The 18,646-nt window shown below is 36.8% G+C and overlaps 1 protein-coding gene across 1 annotated transcript in view; it reads right to left on the bottom strand.

Moving 5' to 3' along the window:
- CENPI (centromere protein I) overlaps window positions 1–18,646 on the bottom strand; it is a 45,155-nt gene continuing 26,509 nt past the window's right edge. The window contains exons 13-21 of the mRNA XM_079911307.1: window positions 18,324–18,441; window positions 18,176–18,240; window positions 14,795–14,886; window positions 11,768–11,903; window positions 10,749–10,873; window positions 9,690–9,738; window positions 9,342–9,560; window positions 2,949–2,990; window positions 1–1,024 (exon numbers count right to left, since the gene is read on the bottom strand). Coding sequence (XP_079767433.1) covers window positions 923–1,024; window positions 2,949–2,990; window positions 9,342–9,560; window positions 9,690–9,738; window positions 10,749–10,873; window positions 11,768–11,903; window positions 14,795–14,886; window positions 18,176–18,240; window positions 18,324–18,441 — 948 coding nt within the window. The 3' untranslated portion in view covers window positions 1–922. The remainder of the gene's footprint in view (window positions 1,025–2,948; window positions 2,991–9,341; window positions 9,561–9,689; window positions 9,739–10,748; window positions 10,874–11,767; window positions 11,904–14,794; window positions 14,887–18,175; window positions 18,241–18,323; window positions 18,442–18,646) is intronic.

The following is an 18,646-nucleotide window of genomic DNA, read 5'->3' as shown; positions in this document are numbered from 1 at the left end:
AAAAAATAAATAATAAATAAATAAATAATAAAATAAAAATAAATTCAGCTTGATTTCTTTCAAATGATACGAATTTTATTAAAAGAGGGACAGTTATTCAGTAGCGCTGAAGCAAAATTTTGTAGTCAATTTTCAGCAAGATACTCTAGCTATTATACAATTTTTTAAAAGCTTCAGAATTATTCCTGAAAATAGTTACAGTTAGTTAATTTGGACCTAAACACTAAAAAATGGGATATATACATACACATACATGTGCACACACACAAAACAGAGCAGTTTTGTGAAATCAAACTGGTATAAATAGGAATGTAGATTATCCCACAATCCTCTTCCCTTCCTTCTCTCATCAAACTGCTACCAGTGAAGGCCCAGAAATCTACCAACTACTTAGAGCCACCTTTTAGAGCTAGAAATGTATCCTCTTAACTTGGTGTTGGTGTGGCTGTTCACAATAAGAAAAATGGCAATATCCACAGAGGTTTTACAGAGGCAGCTGAGTATTTTGCATGAATATGTCTGTAGCTTAACTGCCACCATATATTATTTACCTGCTCTCTTCCATCAAAAATGCAGCTCATAGTCCACAAGAATGTGAAAAATCCCACCACATAACAGATATGTCTCTTTATGTATAATTTGGTGGAAGGCAGAGCCTGATGATGAAGTCATTTTTCACTAATGAGCTAAAGAATCTAGATCCTGAAAAATAAAATTAGCCACATTGAGGCTCTCCTGAGCCATGGATAGAAGGCAAGTCTAAGCACTCCCTGAGGATGGCAGTCTGTTGGTGAAATGAGTATGGAAACTCAAGTTGAGCTACTTGGCCTCTCCAGCAACAAGGAAGGAATTTAGTCCCATATGCTCAGTTTGTTTCTGTCAACATTCATTTAATGTTGATCAGGTGGTTTATGCTCTCTGCTCAGGGGACAGAAGAACGATGAATACTGCTTCTTATGAAAAGTTTCAAGCCTTGTAACCCCTCTGAAAATAAATAGTCCAAATACCAGTTCCATTTCTTCCCCTGCAGGCACAAAAAAGGGAAAATTACTTATCAAATATTCCGTTTGCTTATTCTCTACCTCCTCTTCTTTGCCTAGGATAAGTTCCCAGCACCCTGGATGCACATACCAAGAGTTAGCTCGAGTGGCCAGGTTCGTAACTGAAACTCAGTCACTAAGTAACAGTCAAACCAGAGAGTACCCGAATTTTAAGGGCTAAATATTCCTTTTATTATACTGGCAAAAAAATTCAGCTGTTCAACTCTATGACATAAATCACAGCAAGATCCTTTTTGACCCACCTCCTAGAGAAATGGAAATAAAAACAAAAATAAACAAATGGGACCTAATGAAACTTCAAAGCTTTTGTACAGCAAAGGAAACCATAAACAAGACCAAAAGACAACCCTCAGAAAGGGAGAAAATATTTGCAAATGAAGCAACTGACAAAGGATTAATCTACAAAATTTAAAAGCAGCTCATGCAGCTCAATAACAAAAAAACAGACAACCCAATCCAAAAATGGGCAGAAGACCTAAATAGACATTTCTCCAAAGAAGATATACAGACTGCCAACAAACACATGAAAGAATGCTCAACATCCTTAATCATTAGAGAAATGCAAATCAAAACTACAATGAGATATCATCTCACACCAGTCAGAATGGCCATCATCAAAAAATCTAGAAACAATAAATGCTAGAGAGGGTGTGGAGAAAAGGGAACACTCTTGCACTGCTGGTGGGAATGTGAATTGGTACAGCCACTATGGAGAACAGTATGGAGGTTCCTTAAAAACTACAAATAGAACTACCATATGACCCAGCAATCCCACTACTGGGCATCTACCCTGAGAAAACCATAATTCAAAGAGTCATGTACCAAAATGTTCATTGCAGCTCTATTTACAATAGCCCAGAGATGGAAACAACCTAAGTGTCCATCATCGGATGAATGGATAAAGAAGATGTGGCACATATATACAATGGAATATTACTCAGCCATAAGAAGAAACGAAATTGAGCTATTATTTGTAATGAGGTGGATAGACCTAGAGTCTGTCATACAGAGTGAAGTAACTCAGAAAGACAAATACTGTATGATAACACATATATATGGAATTTAAGAAAAAAAATGTCATGAAGAACCTAGGAGTAAGACAGGAATAAAGACACAGACCTACTAGGGAATGGACTTGAGGATATGGGGAGGGGGAAGGGTAAGCTGTGACAAAGCGAGAGAGAGGCATGGACATATATAAACTACCAAACGCAAGGTAGATAGCTAGTGGGAAGCAGCCGCATAGCACAGGGAGATCAGCTCCATGCTTTGTGGCCACCTGGAGGGGTGGGATAGGGAGGGTGGGAGGGAGGGAGACGCAAAAGGGAAGAGATATGGGAACATATGTATATGTATAACTGATTCACTTTGTTATAAAGCAGAAACTAACACACCATTGTAAAGCAATTATACTCCAATAAAAAAAAATTCAGCTGTTCAAATGAACAAGTACTGTGAAATGGAAATGGGTCATCATTCCTGCACTCTAGGAATTTAACATCTAAAACAGACAACACAGACATTATTATATTACTTCCTATATTAAATATGTACACAGCAGAGTTTCTATATTGAGACAATTGTGCTTGGCTTTGTTAAATAAGACGCATTACAGTGACACTTTGACTATATGCAAGTGTATTATAAAATAAGATGATGCACAGACACAACAGCAAGAGTCAAACTATGAATAGTTTTATCTATGTAGACGGTATGTGCCAACGAAGTCACATAAAAGTCACTGGAATTAATTCAGAAGGCAAACACTTCACTTTGACCTTGTCTAGGCATCAGACTTGGGATTTGGGAAAAAGTAAAGGTATAAATTCTTCTAATGAAATGAAGCTTTATGAAATCCCTGAACATGATGAAAATAAATTTACTTACCCGAATAGAGCTCAAATTTACTTTCCTTTCTTTTGGCCATTCCTTTCAAAACAAAAACAAAAACAAAAAAGAAAACGGAGAGAAATGGGGATGAAAATATTTGGTTAGCAAAAATTACCAGAAAATTAAGATGGCTCTTCACTATCTGATTCATTTGCTATGTTCTATTCCTACCAACACTCTTGGATTCCTTTTGAATAAGCACCCACTATAACCTTCCATATTTCTCCCTAGAAGCACAAACAGAAAAAAAAAATCACAGTGGATAAAGTGAGCACCATTTTGCTAATATTTGGCTTCATTTTTTAAAATTCTGTACTCAGCCACTGGGGTGGAGATGGAAGGTGGGCTTTTTCTGAGGAATATGAGTACCTGAATTGAGTTTTGAAGGATGAGGATGAAGTCTGGTGAGGTAGTCTGGGTACCCAGTAGATTCTATGAATTTGTAATTCTTTATAATATCTCAGAGCTATGTGAGCTAGCTAGTTATTCCCCGGCTTTAACTATCACCTACTGTACTTCATTGAAGAGCCATCAATTCTAACAAATTTTTATGTATCACTAAGAAAAAACTCTGCCTGTTAAACTACACATAACACAATGCATTTTTAACACTTAGAAGTTTTTATTTTATAATGATTGAAAGAGTTTTAGATGTAGGCAGATTTTGATCATATATCATTTTTACAAACATGAAATGGTAAATATAAACAAAATTAAGTGATGAAAGTATTTCTAAAACTTCACATTCAGAGTCCAACTCTTCTGAATTACTTTTCTACTCAAGGGTTGTGGATATCTATGTTTTTTCACACAATATCATCCTCTGTGCCAGAGTATCGATTATGTAGCATTTCTTAAAGGGACTAATAAAGGCTATGGTGCTTGGGTCCCAACTGCATAAATCTAACCTACTTTTGGCCCTTGCTTCAAGGAAAGTCCATAACATGTATGGTTCACCACTTCCCTCCCTTCTTCCTCCAAGTCATTTGGTTTTGAGAGCTTAAAACAGTGCTCCAGCATCGTCTCCTATCTTTCCCCCATGCTGCTGACATCCAATCTGCAAGGTCTGATTCTGGCAATCTGCCTGCACACACTCAAAAACAGCAAATGACAACTATATCATGATTGCTGCCTGGCTGACATCAATCACAAGATGCATCTTGATCTCTGAGAAGTTATAAAAAGTGAAAAAAAATGTGTGTTTTTGGAACTGATGAAGTATAGTCCATGCTGATGAATTCCATATTGATTCCTCTCATTCCAACCACTCTCTTGAGTTCTAAGCCCCTATTTCAAACTGCCTACTTACACTTCTTCTTGGATATCTAACAGGCATCTCAAACTTAAGTACGTCAAAACGAAACTTCATTCTCAACTTGTCCTCTGCAAAAAACAAAATAACCTATCCTGTTCTTCTATCAGTATTCCTCTTATTAATAAATGGAACCACCATCAACCCACTTGCTCGATTCAAAAAACTCAAAAGTCCTTTCCTTTTTCTCATTCCCACTTCTGATCAAGCCATCAGGCCCTGTCTACTCTATCTCTGCAGTATATCTCCAATCAGTCCACTTCTATGCATCTTCACTACCACCACTTGCATACAAATCACTATCAATCTATTTTGTCTACACCAAGAGCCTCCTAATTGGTGCCTCTGCTTCCACTCAGGCCTCCTCTTATAACTCTATCCTCCACCAAAAAGCCAAAGTGATCTCCACTAAATGTCAACTCAGACCATACTACAACCCTGCTTAAAAATATTTCACAAAAGACCCTGAATAGCCAAAGCAGTCTTGAGGGAAAAAAAGGGATCTAGAGGAATCAGACTCCCTGACTTCAGACTATACTATAAAGCTACAGTAAACAAGACAATATGGTACTGGCACAAAAACAAAAACATAGATCAATGGAACAAGATAGAAAGCCCAGAGTTAAACCCATGCACCTATGGTCAACTAATCTATGACAAAAGAGGCAAGGATATACAATGGAGAAAAGACAGTCTCTTCAATAAGTGGTGCTGGGAAAACTGGACAGCTACATGTAAAAGAATGAAATTAGAACACTCCCCAACACCATACACAAAAATAAACTCAAAATGGATTAAAGACCTAAATATAAGACCAGACACATAAAACTCTTAGAGGAAAACATAGGAAGAACACTCTTTGACATAAATCACAGTAAGATCTTTTTTGATCCACCTCCTAGAGTAATGGAAATAAAAACAAAAATAAACAAATGGGACCTAATGAAACTTCAAAGCTTTTGCACAGCAAAGGAAACCATAAACAAGACAGAAAGACAACCCTCAGAATGGGAGAAAATATTTGCAAATGAAGCAACTGACAAAGGATTAATCTCCAAAATATATAAATAGCTCATGCAGCTCAATATTAAAAAAACAAACAACCCAATCCAAAAATGTGCAGAAGACCTAAATAGACATTTCTCCAAAGAAGATATACAGATAGCCAACAAACACATGAAAGAATGCTCAACATCATTAATCATTAGAGAAATGCCAATCAAGGCTACAATCATCTCACACTGGTCAGAATGGCCATCATCAAAAAATCTAGAAACAATAAATGCTGGAGAGGGTGTGGAGAAAAGGGAACACTCTTGCACTGCTGGTGGGAATGTAAATTGATACAGCCACTATGGAGAACAGTATGGAGGTTCCTTAAAAAACTACAAATAGAACTACCATACGACCCAGCAAGCCCACTACTGGGCATATACCCTGAGAAAACCATAATTCAAAAAGAGTCATGTACCAAAATGTTCATTGCAGCTCTGTTTACAATAGCCAGGAGATGGAAGCAACCTAAGTGTCCATCATCGCATGAATGGATAAAGAAGATGTGGCACATGTATACAATGGAATATTACTCAGCCATAAAAAGAAACGAAATTGAGTTATTTGTAGTGAGGTGGATGGACCTAGATCTGTCATACAGAGTGAAGTAAGTCAGAAAGAGAGAAACAAACACCGTACGCTAACACATATATATGGAATCTAAGAAAAAAAAAAGGTCATTAAGAACCTAGGGGTAAGACGGGAATAAAGACACAGACCTACTAGAGAATGGACTTCAGGATGGCGGGGAGGGGTAAGCTGTGACAGGGTGGGAGAGTGGCATGGACATATATACACTACTGGGCGTGAGGTGGATAGCTGGTGGGAGGCAGCCATGTGGCGCAGGGAGATCAGCTCGGTGCTTTGTGACCTCCTGGGGGGGGTGGGATAGGGAAGGTGGGAGGGAGGGAGACACAGGAGGGAGGAGATATGGGAACGTATGTATATGTATGGCTGATTCACTTTGTTATAAAGCAGAAACTAACACACCATTGTGAAGCAATTATACTCCAATAAAGATGTTAAAAATAAATAAATTTTAAAAAAAAGAATTAAACAACAACCAAAAAAGAAATAAAAAGTATTATCAAAACAACAAGGTCCTACTGTATAGCACAGGAAACTATATTCAATATCTTGTAATAAACCATAATGGAAAAGACATTTTTATTTTAAAAAAGTTATCAAGAAATTACATAAAAGCCCATGACCAGATGGCTTCATGGGTAAAATCTACCAAATATTTAAAGAAGAATTAATGCCAATCCTTCACAAACTCTTCCAAAGAACAGGAGAGAGAATACTTCCTAACTTATTTTTTGAGGCCAGAATTAACCTGAAACCAAAACCAGACAGACATCATGAGGAGAAACCAATATCCCTTATCTTCCACAATCTACTGAGAGACCAAATCTGCAGGAAATTATGCTAGGTGAAATAAGCCAAACACAGAAGGGCAAATACTATAAGATACCACTTATATGATGAATCTGAAATAATCAAACTCATAGAAGCAGAGAGTATACTGGTCATTGCCAGGGGCTGGGGGGAGAAGGAAATGAGGAGGCATTAAAAAAAAGCACAAGCGATAAAAGAAAAAAGTAATAAATAGAGTTCATCAAAACTTAAACTTTTGTGCTTCAAAAGATACCAACCAAAAAATGAAAAGACACCCCAAAGAATAGGGGAAAACTTTGCAAATCATATATCTGATAAGCAACTTGAATCTACAATATAGACATGAGTCTTATAAGCCATTAAGACAAATAACCTAATTTAAAAAGGGGCAAAGGGCTGTTGGTGGGAACGTAAATTGATACAGCCACTATGGAGGTTCCTTAAAATAGATAGTTCTAAAAACAGAACTACCATATGACCCAGCAATCCCCCTACTGGGCATATACCCTGAGAAAACCATAATTCAAAAAGAGACATGTACCACAATGTTCATTGCAGCACTATTTACAATAGCCAAGACATGGAAGCAACCTAAGTGTCCATCGACCAATGAATGGATAAAGAAGATGTGGCACATATATACAATGGAATATTACTCGGCCATAAAAAGAAACAAAATTGAGTTATTTGTAGTGAGGTGGATGGACCTAAAGGCTGTCATACAGAGTGAAGTAAGTCAGAAAGAGAAAAACAAATACCGTATGCTAACACATATATATGGAATCTAAAAAAAAAAATAGTTCTGAAGAACCTAGGGGCAGGACAGGAATAAAGACAGACATTGATTGACATGTATACACTGATGTGTATAAAATTGATGACTAATAATGACCTGCTGTATAAAAAAATAAATAAAATTCAAAAATTCAAAAAAAAGAAAAAAAATACGCAGACATAGAGAATGGACTTGAGGACATGGGGAAGGGGAAGGGTAAGCTGGGACAAAGTGAGAGAGTGGCATGGACATATATACACTACCAAATGTAAAATAGATAGCTAGTGGGAAGCAGCTGCATAGCACAGGGAGATCAGCTCAGTACTTTGTGACCGCCTGGAGGGGTGGGATAGGGAGGGTGGGAGGGAGACGCAAGAGGGAGGAGATATGGGGATGTATGTATGTGTATAGCTGATTCACTTTGTTACACAGCAGAAACTAACATGCCATTGTATAGCAGTTATACTCCAATAAACATGTTTAAAAAAAAAAAGCAGATCCTGGATATCACCCCAGTTAGTAAATCAAAATGTCAGGCTGGAAGCAATCAAGGATGTATACTTTGGAAAAGCAGCCCGGGTACTTCTGCTGCTGAGTCAGGGTAGAATCCCTGCTCAAGCCCTATAATTCTGCTTAAATTCCTCAAACATAGCATGCTCTAACATAGGGGTCCACAAACCACATCCAGTCCAATGCCTGTTTTTGTAAATAAACTGTTATGGAACACAACTATGCCCGTTTATTTACTCATTGTCTATAGCCACTTTCACGCTACAACAGCAAGGTTGAGTAATCTTAACAGAGACCATGTGGCCTGCAAAGCCTGAAATATTTACAGTCTGGCCGCACACAGAAAAAGTTTGCTGTCCCCTGTTCTAGCTTTACACTTTTCCTCAAATACTGCTCCTGTCTTGACAAGCTCATACTCATCCTTTAAAACTCCAATTAGCATCACTTCTGTAAAGCCTGAACTGGCTCTACAGAAGCCCCCCTGTATATTTTTTCATCATTCTCTGTACTTGCCCTATATTACTCATCATTCTTTATTGTAAGATGTCTGTTTAATGACTGCCTCCCTGACTAGATTCCAAGCTCTACAAGGGCAGTACTCAGATGTGTCTTGTTCACCACAGTGCCTGGTTCTTACATGAATATATTAAACATTTACTCAATGAATATCTCCCCCGTTCTATACACTTTTTCATTTTGTTAGATTTCTCAATGTTCCAGTCTGTTCAGGGAATTCTGAATCCAGATTCTAACAGTGTATTTGTAATCCCATCCTGTTGTGTCATCCACACATATGATATGCACACCATTTGAGTTCTCTTGAGTCACTGATAATGTTGAAAATGACAAGGCTGGTGTAAAGTCCTGAGAAGACCTCCTTGCTTACATACTGATATCAACCCATTAAATCAGCAGTCTTTGGCTAAGACTCCAACTCTAATTATAACATCATCTAGCCTACATTTTCCATCTTGCCTAGAAGGATTTTACTAAAGCTTCAACTTCTCTGTACCCTTTTCTTACCTGGCACCACCTCTACGCAGGTAGAACTGAACTAATATTCACTAATTCTCACAATTGTATCTCTTCTCACTTCACCTAACTGTATTGCAGTAATGTTCACAAATTTGTCTCTGCCACAAGCCCAAGCTCTTTGTGGGTAGAAACTAATTACTTAACTTTGAATCCCCAGAGCCTAGCACAATGCCCAAAAGTTAGCTGATACTCAAAAAGTATGACTGAACACGTCTTGCAATTCAGACACGCTAAATTTATGGTGTTTCCTATTTCTGCCATCATAGTATTCCTATAGAAAATCTAAAAATCATTTAAATACTCTTACCTGTAGCAGAAAGAAAACAGCATAACCCAAAAGAGCAGGATGATGGACTAAATTTAAACTGTTTTTGTACTCTGCTACTGAAGCTTTTTCTAAGACTTTGGGGTCAATATATAATCCTTTCTGGAAGGGTTTGGATGTCCACAGGCAACCAACCGTGGCTGTCAAATAGTGATTAAATTCTTGATAGGTCTTGCTGCTGAAGCTGAACTCTGATTTTGTCTATTGGGAAAGAAAAAAAATTGTCATCATCACCTATTCTCCCTTTCCTTCTTATTCCCAACAGATCATATATCTCTACACTCAATTTTTAAACAATGGTGATTTAAAACAGAGATTCATCATCCATACCTTTTGTACCAACTCATTTTTCTTTGCAGCAGTCAAATTTTTACGATACCTAAAGACAGAGCAAAGAGAACTTTTACCATTAAATGCCTTTGATATGTAAACATAAACAAAAGTTTACATTTTAAATGTAAATATATGCACATACACAAATATCCAGCTGTCTATTTAAGTTTTTTTTCCTTTTGTGGTACATTTTCCTCAAAGAATAAAAATTAATAGAGGCTCAAATATTGAGTTGTACATTTAGGATAAGTACTTGTAAATTTAAGATATGCATTTAAGATATGACTCTAAATTATACTTCAGTAAAAAAGGAAATGCTTTTAATGTTTCACTGTTAAAAATTAATAGAGGCTCAAAAGCAGTCACTGATACAAAACATATTACAAAACGTATTTTCCTAATGTGGAAAAAAAGGTGCAGTAGAAAGGATAAAGGGAAAACTTAGAGATGTAATCTTTTCTTGCCTGAGAACTATTCTAAGTAGCTTTTCAACATTTTAACCTTGGCATAGTCTTATAAGTTATGCCAAAAGGGTCTACACTTATGGGCTAAAAAGAGCAATTTCAGTCCATAAGTGAAAAAATTAGAAGAGATCAGAAATAATACTTACAGTTTCATATAATTGGTAATAGCTCCCCTTATCTCCCAGAAAATGTTCTTTTTACCAGAGAAGCTATGTAGACTTAAACCAGTTGTCAGTAAATGACTAATTATTCTTTGAGACACAGCAGTGAGAATTAACAATGCCGAGTGCAACGGTACCACTGCACAAAAGATCCTTAACTGTGAATCCTTTTAATCCATATCCCCTCACAGTGACATTTTAAAAACATAGTTAAAATAGTCCCATGTTGGAAGGTCATTCCCTAAAGAAAGCCATGTTTCCTTTTTCCAAAGGTCCTGGCAGAAAATGAATAACAATATTATTGTATTTTATATTTCACTGTATTATGTACAATAAACTTATTGTAGTATATTCATAAATTATTGTATAGCTGGAAAATGAAGATGGAATTATGATGTATTAATTCATAAAATGGTAAAAAGGCTTTGTACCTGTCCATAATGTAACAGAGCTGGTTCAGGATACTGGAATCCAGGCTGAGGAGTGCAGGATAGAAGACCCCAGGAGGAAACAACACCACCAATGGAAGGTTATAATTTATATATATGTCACACACCTTTTGGGAAGAATGACAACACCAGTATATAAATTATTCCTCAGAACTCCTCAACCAACTTCACTCAAAGAATCACCACTAGAGAATAAGCAATAATATAACATCAGGTTTGGGCCTGCCTGATTCATAAATAGAATACGTAGCCACAACCTGCTTAAAAATGTACCTCACCAAACAGCAACCTTACAAGAGAGGATTATTTCTGCAAGGTAGTTATTAAACTCTTTTATTTTTTTCTGGGGAGAGATCTTAGAGTTAGGGAGAAAGGGGAAGGGAGCATTTCTTTCTTCTTAAGTCCTATAAATACTGAATTATCATATTAGTTAGCTGTCAACCTGGAAAACAAAGGAGCATGCTTCCAAGCAAATATAACACAAGACAACTAAGTATCAATGAAGGGAAGAAGCCAGGAAAACTGAGATTAGTGGGTACTTCCTGTATAATAGTTCTGTCTAGGTTGAATACTATAAAACAATAGAAGAGGACCAGAATCATAGGTACTGGGAGAAATAAGGCAGTTGAAAGGTGGGGGGTGGAGAGCTAAAGAAATAAAAGGTATTTTTGTTTTTTTACCAGGGGTTGGAAATGTACAATGGATGAGAAAAAAGTGATACTAAAGACAGACTTCTGTCTAGGGCCAGCATTATTCAGGGGAACGTCTATTAAAGTGGTACCTGGACTTCAAAAAAAGCTTTTGCTTTTTCCCCTTTGTTTTATGCATGTTAACTATTCAGGCCAGAATACAATCATTAACTTCAAAATACATAGCTTATCTCAAGTATGCTAATAAGGTCATAGCCCAACTTAATAGTTGTGCATAAAATTTAAACAATAGACTAGTAAAGCAGACAGCCATCACAAAAATCAAAGTAGTGAAAATGGGATGTGTACTACCTTCTCATAGAAATCCAAAATAAAGTGCAGCAAGAAGGTACTGTTGTTTTCCAAGCGCATTGCAGTAGTGGACAGCCACCCTACATAGTGAATCAGTTTAGACACAGAATTCATGGATCCACCTAAAGTTGTCTCTCTGCAATAAGAAACCAAGATCCATATTAGCAAAATTCCTCACATTTTCCAAGCTAAAGCTGGATTAAATATACAGCAGAAAGTCGGTGGGAATTTCAGAAAACGATCAGTGCTCCAATGTATAATTCACATTTTTTTTAACTGCAGTGATTAATCATAAAACTATACAGCCCTCTAGGGAACCATTAAGATCAATTCATAGAACATCCCTGAGCAACCATTCTACTAGTAAATACCAGAGAAAGAAAGGATTAAGCTCCAGACTTTAGATAATATCACCAATGTGCAGGGACCATAGCAGTCAGCAAATTAGTTTCTAAGTACACAAATCCAAACCGAGTTTTGCCTAAATTCCTGAACTAAAATGCTGTTAAAAATATTTTCACTTTAATTTAACTGGAATTCAATTCTAAAACGGAATGAGTAAAATTTTTGGCATCTTTTATTCTAGTAAAAACCAGATCTAGATATTTTATATTCTTCCCAAATCAGTGAACCATGTCTCTTTAAATTACACATGGGTATAACTGGTTCAATCCATCCATCTCCCCACCCCTCTCCTTCAATCCACTGTTGAGTGGATTAGGAAAAGACTGGGAAATGTGATTTCATAGCTTTAACCTCAGATCTAGGTAGCCAACAACAGTTATGCACAAGGAAAAAGGAATAGCATATATATAGTCTTAAAGCCTGAGATGATGATAACTCTACCATTACCCACCACCATGATGATTCTGTGCCAGAGCAAGCAGGGAAAGATTAAGAGACGGTTCAAATAGGTGGGCATACATACAGTCAGCCCATCACTTGCAAAACTGTACTTTATGATTTCTGGCAGCATCTGACAAATATGTCTGAAATAATTTGTACAATGATGATTGCTCAGGTAGCATCTTTGAAAGTGTTTCTCCACAGGACACTACTGGCATTTTGGATGACACAATTCACCATTCAGGACTGCCTCCTACTCCCCACCCACTACAGAACGTTTAGCACCTCTGGCTCCTACCTACTAAAAGATGCTAGCACCCTCTTCCCAGTCACTGTGCCAACCAAAAATGCCCCCTGGAGAGCCACTGCTGAGAATGGTTTCCCACCCTTCTCTCCTTGTGATCTACAACTACAATTTACTCCCTCTTTGCCAGTCATATGGCATATTGTCATACGATGGAGACATAGCATTACACTCATATCTCCAAGATAGAAAAATTATTGAGAACCTAACAGCTATATTATATAATGCCAAGTAGTATTATGACAAGCAAAGTTACCTACAATTATGTCCATTTATTTGTTTTAAGAATTTTAGAAAGCAGAGCCCCTTTGTAAATGCCCTCTCAAAATTTATGACACTAATTAAAAAGGATCCTAGGATTTTTATAAAGAAAATATATAAATTATAAAGCACCTGTATTAGGGTGCCTAAGACTTACATTGCAAATTGGCCAAAGATTATAAATGCAAACATACTATTCTTAATAGAATTGAGGTGTTTGAAGAGGTTAACTATTCAAACGGAATTTCTTTATGATAGTGGTTCACAAACTTTAGCTTGCACCAAAATTTTGGAAGCATTTGTTAAAACACAGATTACTGGGCTCTACCTCCAGAGTGTACTTCAGTAGGTCTAGGGTAGTACCTGAGAATTTGTATCTCTACAGGACCCCCGGTGATGCTGATGCTGCTGGTTCAGGGACCACACTTTGAGAAGCACTGCTTTACAAGATACTTTCACTACGCACTAATGCTCCATTTCCTTCTAAAAGTGATCAGACATACACGATATATGGAAGCACTGCAATAATGAATATGAAGAATTAAAAAGTTTCCAGGCAACTCCCAAGAAGCTTCTATTCTCCTAACAAAGTAGGAGATAACTATAAGGAAAAGAACATATAGAAAAATAGATCTGGGCTAATCTAACTAAGCCAACCACCAGCTACTTGCAGTTGGAGCTAAGGGATCCTTATCTTATAAAGTAAGAATGTGACTGATAATACAGGGAATCTGAACATCCATTAGATATTTGAACATATTAAGAACTATTAATTTTTAGGTGTTATACTGGTATCATTTTTCAACAGCTGAAATGATGTCTGGGTTTTGCTTAAAAAATATCTAGTACAAAGGAGGAGGAAAGTGAGGGGTGTTATAGATGAAAAAAAGTTAACCATGAGTTGATAACTGTTGAAGCCGGGTGATGCGTACATAAGGGTAACAATTGTACTATTTTCTCTACTTTTGAATATGTTTGTAATTTTCTATAATATAAAAAAAATTAATGTTAAAAAAGAATACAGGAGAAGCAAAAGACTCTAGGTAGAAAGAGTCAAAAAAAACCTGATCAGGCAGTTCCTTGAAATTCAGTCAGGCTTTTACTTTCACTTTGAGGTTTCACATTTAACAGTAATGAACATAATGGAAATTCAGGGCTCTTTTTTAATTACGAAGTGAAAATAAATTAACATATATAAGCAAAATACATCAGAGGAACATAAAAAAAAATCTGTACAGCAAAATTACAGATCTTCCTAGCCATCATCAAAATTGACTTCACATATAAGCAAGAATACATTTTATAAAATGAGCTAAACTGAATGGAAGTCAAAGTTGCAAGTTCTAACATCAGCTGGCCATTGTTTTGCTATATTAACTCTTGCAAGTGACTCAGAGGCTTGGGGGTTGCTTTCTGACTTATAGAATAAAACTTGAAGAATTAACTTTCCTCACAGGATTGTAGGGAAGAGTGAAAAGTAACAAAAAACATTTTTTTTAGAAAAGTACAATTAAGCATTTACATGAAGCAATTAGGTTTTATGCCACACTATTAAACTCCATATGCAAACAGTTTTGTAGAGATCAACTCTTAAGGAGGGTTGTAAGATAACTCACAGAGGACTGTTCACAGATTTCACGTGGATGTCCATAGAAAGCCACAACAGCCAATTCTGCAGTAGCTCTTTCAGACACTGAAGAACACTACACTGTGGACACAAAACAAAAAAAATCATCAGACATACCATAGTGCTGAGAACTAACAGACTAAACCAGAGGCCTAGAGGTGGAAGGGACTGTGGAGATAACCACATCCAATTCAGAACCCAATAGCTGCTTCTCCAACCTAATCGGTCACCAAGAGACAGATTAATGCAAGTACAAGTTTATTTTACCATTTTCTCTACAAGCCTGCCCCCATCTTATCAGTGAGGAACAGACTCTTGTTTCTTTAAATTATATTCATTCATAACATATATTACATCACCCACCCCTTATTATTTCCCCTCAGAGATCCTTTGAAGCTGCTACAGATAGGAGTTTCCCACCCTTTTCGCCTTGTGTCTACAACTGCAATTTACTCTTTTTGTTGGTCATAAAATTTATCTTCTGTGATTGTGGAAAACAAACAATCCTATAGTTTTTCCTTTGTCAGGCCTTGCCTTGATTTCCCAGGGACTCATTCACATACAAAAAATATAGTCTTGAAATAAGTGTGCCTGGAACACTTATAAGGATAAATCATAATATCTATAAATTTGAAAGCAATCCATACCATCCCAAAACCTAACACAGGAAACCTTTCTTAAATATCCTTAATAAATGATGGTCTAGATACTATTTATATTTGAGTATCTCCAGTGATAAAATGCTTACTGCTACCTCATAGCACAGTTCAATTAATATTTTTTTAGGGACTTCCCTGGTGGCGCAGTGCTTAAGAATCCACCTGCCAATGCAGGGGACACGGGTTCGATCCCTGGTCCAGGAAGATCCCACATGCTGCAGGGCAACTAAGCCCGTGCGCCACAACTATGGAGCCTGCGCTCTAGAGCCCGCGAACCACAACTACTGAGCCCACGTGCTGCAACTACTGAAGCCTGCACGCCTAGAGCCCATGCTCAACAAGAGAAGCCACTGCAATGAGAAGCCCGCGCACCACAATGAAGAGTAGCCCCAGCTCGCCGCAACTAGAGAAAGCCCATGTGCAGCAACGAAGACCCCAACACAGCCAAAAATAGATAAATACATAAATTAATTAAGAAACATATATTTTTTTAGAAAGTGACACCTCACATTCAGGTTATAAATATGTTCAAGTTGAAAGCAACCTTGGAATCACCTAAAACAATCCTCTATTTTGGTATCAATTTAACACTTGAAAAGATATTCGATATTACTATGACATATTCAGAAAATCTCCACTCACCTACTCTACCCCATCCAGCCTCCACATTAAAGGAAGGCATGAGATTCTTACGTTTATGAGAAGGGGGCATGGGCTTAAAACAAAAATGGTTGAGAAGCACAGCTCTACACTCCTAAGTTATGGTCTCCAACTTCATCTGGGCCCTTAATGAAGCTCAATAATCCTTTTTACTATATTTCTCTTCAATTAGCTGTCTCTCGCTCCCATTCTTTTTAATGGCTAAGCACATAACACCATCTTGAAGCCCCCTACTCAATTCTGTCCTCTACAATGCACTTCCTATTTTGAGAAATTTAACATTTTTAGGCACAAGTATTTCAATTTCTTGCTCTTTTTTCAAACTGTACAAATGTATCTATATGTCCACCTATCTCTACATCCTCATCCCCAATCTTAGAGAATAAGTAGTACCTCCCAACCTCTTACCAACCATTCAATCAAAGTCCTCTACCTAGTCTTAAACCAATACCTTCATGCTTTTTCTGAAACCCTGCCACTGTCAATTATCCCTCATCTTTCCCCCATTTTCAACCTCTCTCTCTTCTCATCTGGCTCCTTGCATCCTATCTATAAACATGTGCAGGTTTTTCTCACTCTGGGGACAAAGAAAATTACAACCTTCCCTTGATTCAAAGTCCCACTACAGCTCTCTCTCTCTCTCTCTCTACCTCTTCTTTTTAGCCAAACTTTTGGAAACACAGTCAATACTCATTGTCTTGTCTTCATTTCTCATCAACTCCTCAACCTCCACAATTTGGTTTTTACCCCCACACTCCACTGAACCTGCTCACAAAGGTAGCCAAGACCTCTGTATTATCAATTCCAAAAGAAACTTTTTTTTGGTCCACATCTTTCTGGACCCTCTTGGGATATGTAGCAACATTATCCCTTCACTCCTTCTTGATAGCCTGTATTCTCTCTGTTTCTTTGGCACTACTGTTCTCCTGGTTCTTTTCATACCTCTTGAAAAGGTTCCTTCATAGACACCTCCTTTTCAGTGAGAATTAAACAGTGAGCATTCCCCTGATTTCTGTCTTTGGCCTTCTGTCTGTTTCCCTTCCTCTCCCCACCCCCCACTCTCAAATATAAATATATGCATGTGTGTATAAATGTATATATACTTATTAGGCTGGAACATATGAAACTGCCAATTGTCAAACATCTTTGACTTATTAGGTTAAACCTATTCATATGGTTTAACCTAATATTTACAGATAAATAGCGCTCTAGATTGGTAGAATAAGAGAAGAAATAAAGAATAACTGAATTAGAAGATCGGAAGAGAATCACAGAAAGTTGCAAAATGAAGTCTCTGAAAATGTGTTATCTGGGAGAAGCAGTGGGTATTGTCATGTGAATGACATGACATGGTAAGGTACAAAGTTACAAATAATATAAATAAAACTTGAATCCAAGTTAATGTGATAGGTAATTATAAAGTACCAGTTGATTATGACAAACACTAACCAGGACAATATATTTTTCCTGTAAATGTGGCAAACAGTAAGTGATTTAAGGTGAAAAAAAGAAACATTAATTATATTGTCACTCTTTTAGAAAAGGAATAACCATTCTATAAAAAAGTGGCTCTCAAACTTAGTCCTGGAAGCCACAGTGGGTTTTTTTTGGAGCACACCGCAAAATAGTAACAACTTTTAATTTTATTATATAAGGTTAAAACAATTTTATTAGCAGAAAATGACTATATTATAACACATAGTGGGTGCTCAATACACATTTGAGAAATGAATAAGTGTATCTACAAAATTATCAACCACAACAATCAAACTAAGTATGCTTAAGTTATTTCCCAGTTTGTTTTTATTAATACTCATTTGCCACCTGTTCATTCACTTTGTCATCTGTTACAGTTCAGGAAAATTACATGTAACAAAACCTTAAAAACAGAAGATTCTACACATTAACTTTGATTTGAATGATGCAGGACCTCAAGTCCAGGTCCAAGCAACTCCTGTTACAAAACACTGCTATAGTGTGGGTTTAAAACTGTGTACCACCAGCCACAGACTAATATTTCCTATTGAATCTAAGCAAGACAATTTTTTTACCTTGAAATAAATAGTTGATGTAAAGAAGAGCCGTGACAGATGGTCAAAAAGAAGTGGTTTCACCTCTAAAAGTAATAAAAAAAATTATTCAATCCTTTTAATTAATATTACATTAAATTAAATGACTCCAAATTTTCACGATACATACCAGAGAAGCTACTAAAAGGAATCCAGCTCACAAGTTGAAGGAACTGTGATCGACAACAGAGGCCATCCCAGAGAGGAAGGCTCTTATACAGGAATGCTTCACAGGAATAAAACCCCTCCTGTAACACAAGTTGATAGTAAAACCTTGCATGGAACTCTTCAGTTGTAATTACTCTTGAAACAACCAGTTTACTTTGTGCTATAGTTGTTTTACCCTTAGACTAATGTTTTTTGTCATAAATATAATTAAAAGCCTTGGATTAGGTGCCAGACTTTCTCATAAAAAGGATCAGATGATTAATATTACCATCTTTATCAACATAG

The sequence above is a fragment of the Stenella coeruleoalba genome (genome assembly GCF_951394435.1).
Source record: "Stenella coeruleoalba genome assembly, chromosome: X".
Taxonomy (NCBI): Eukaryota; Metazoa; Chordata; class Mammalia; order Artiodactyla; family Delphinidae; genus Stenella; species Stenella coeruleoalba.
Note: the sequence above shows the minus strand (reverse complement) of the source record. Positions and strands in the feature narration are given on the sequence as shown.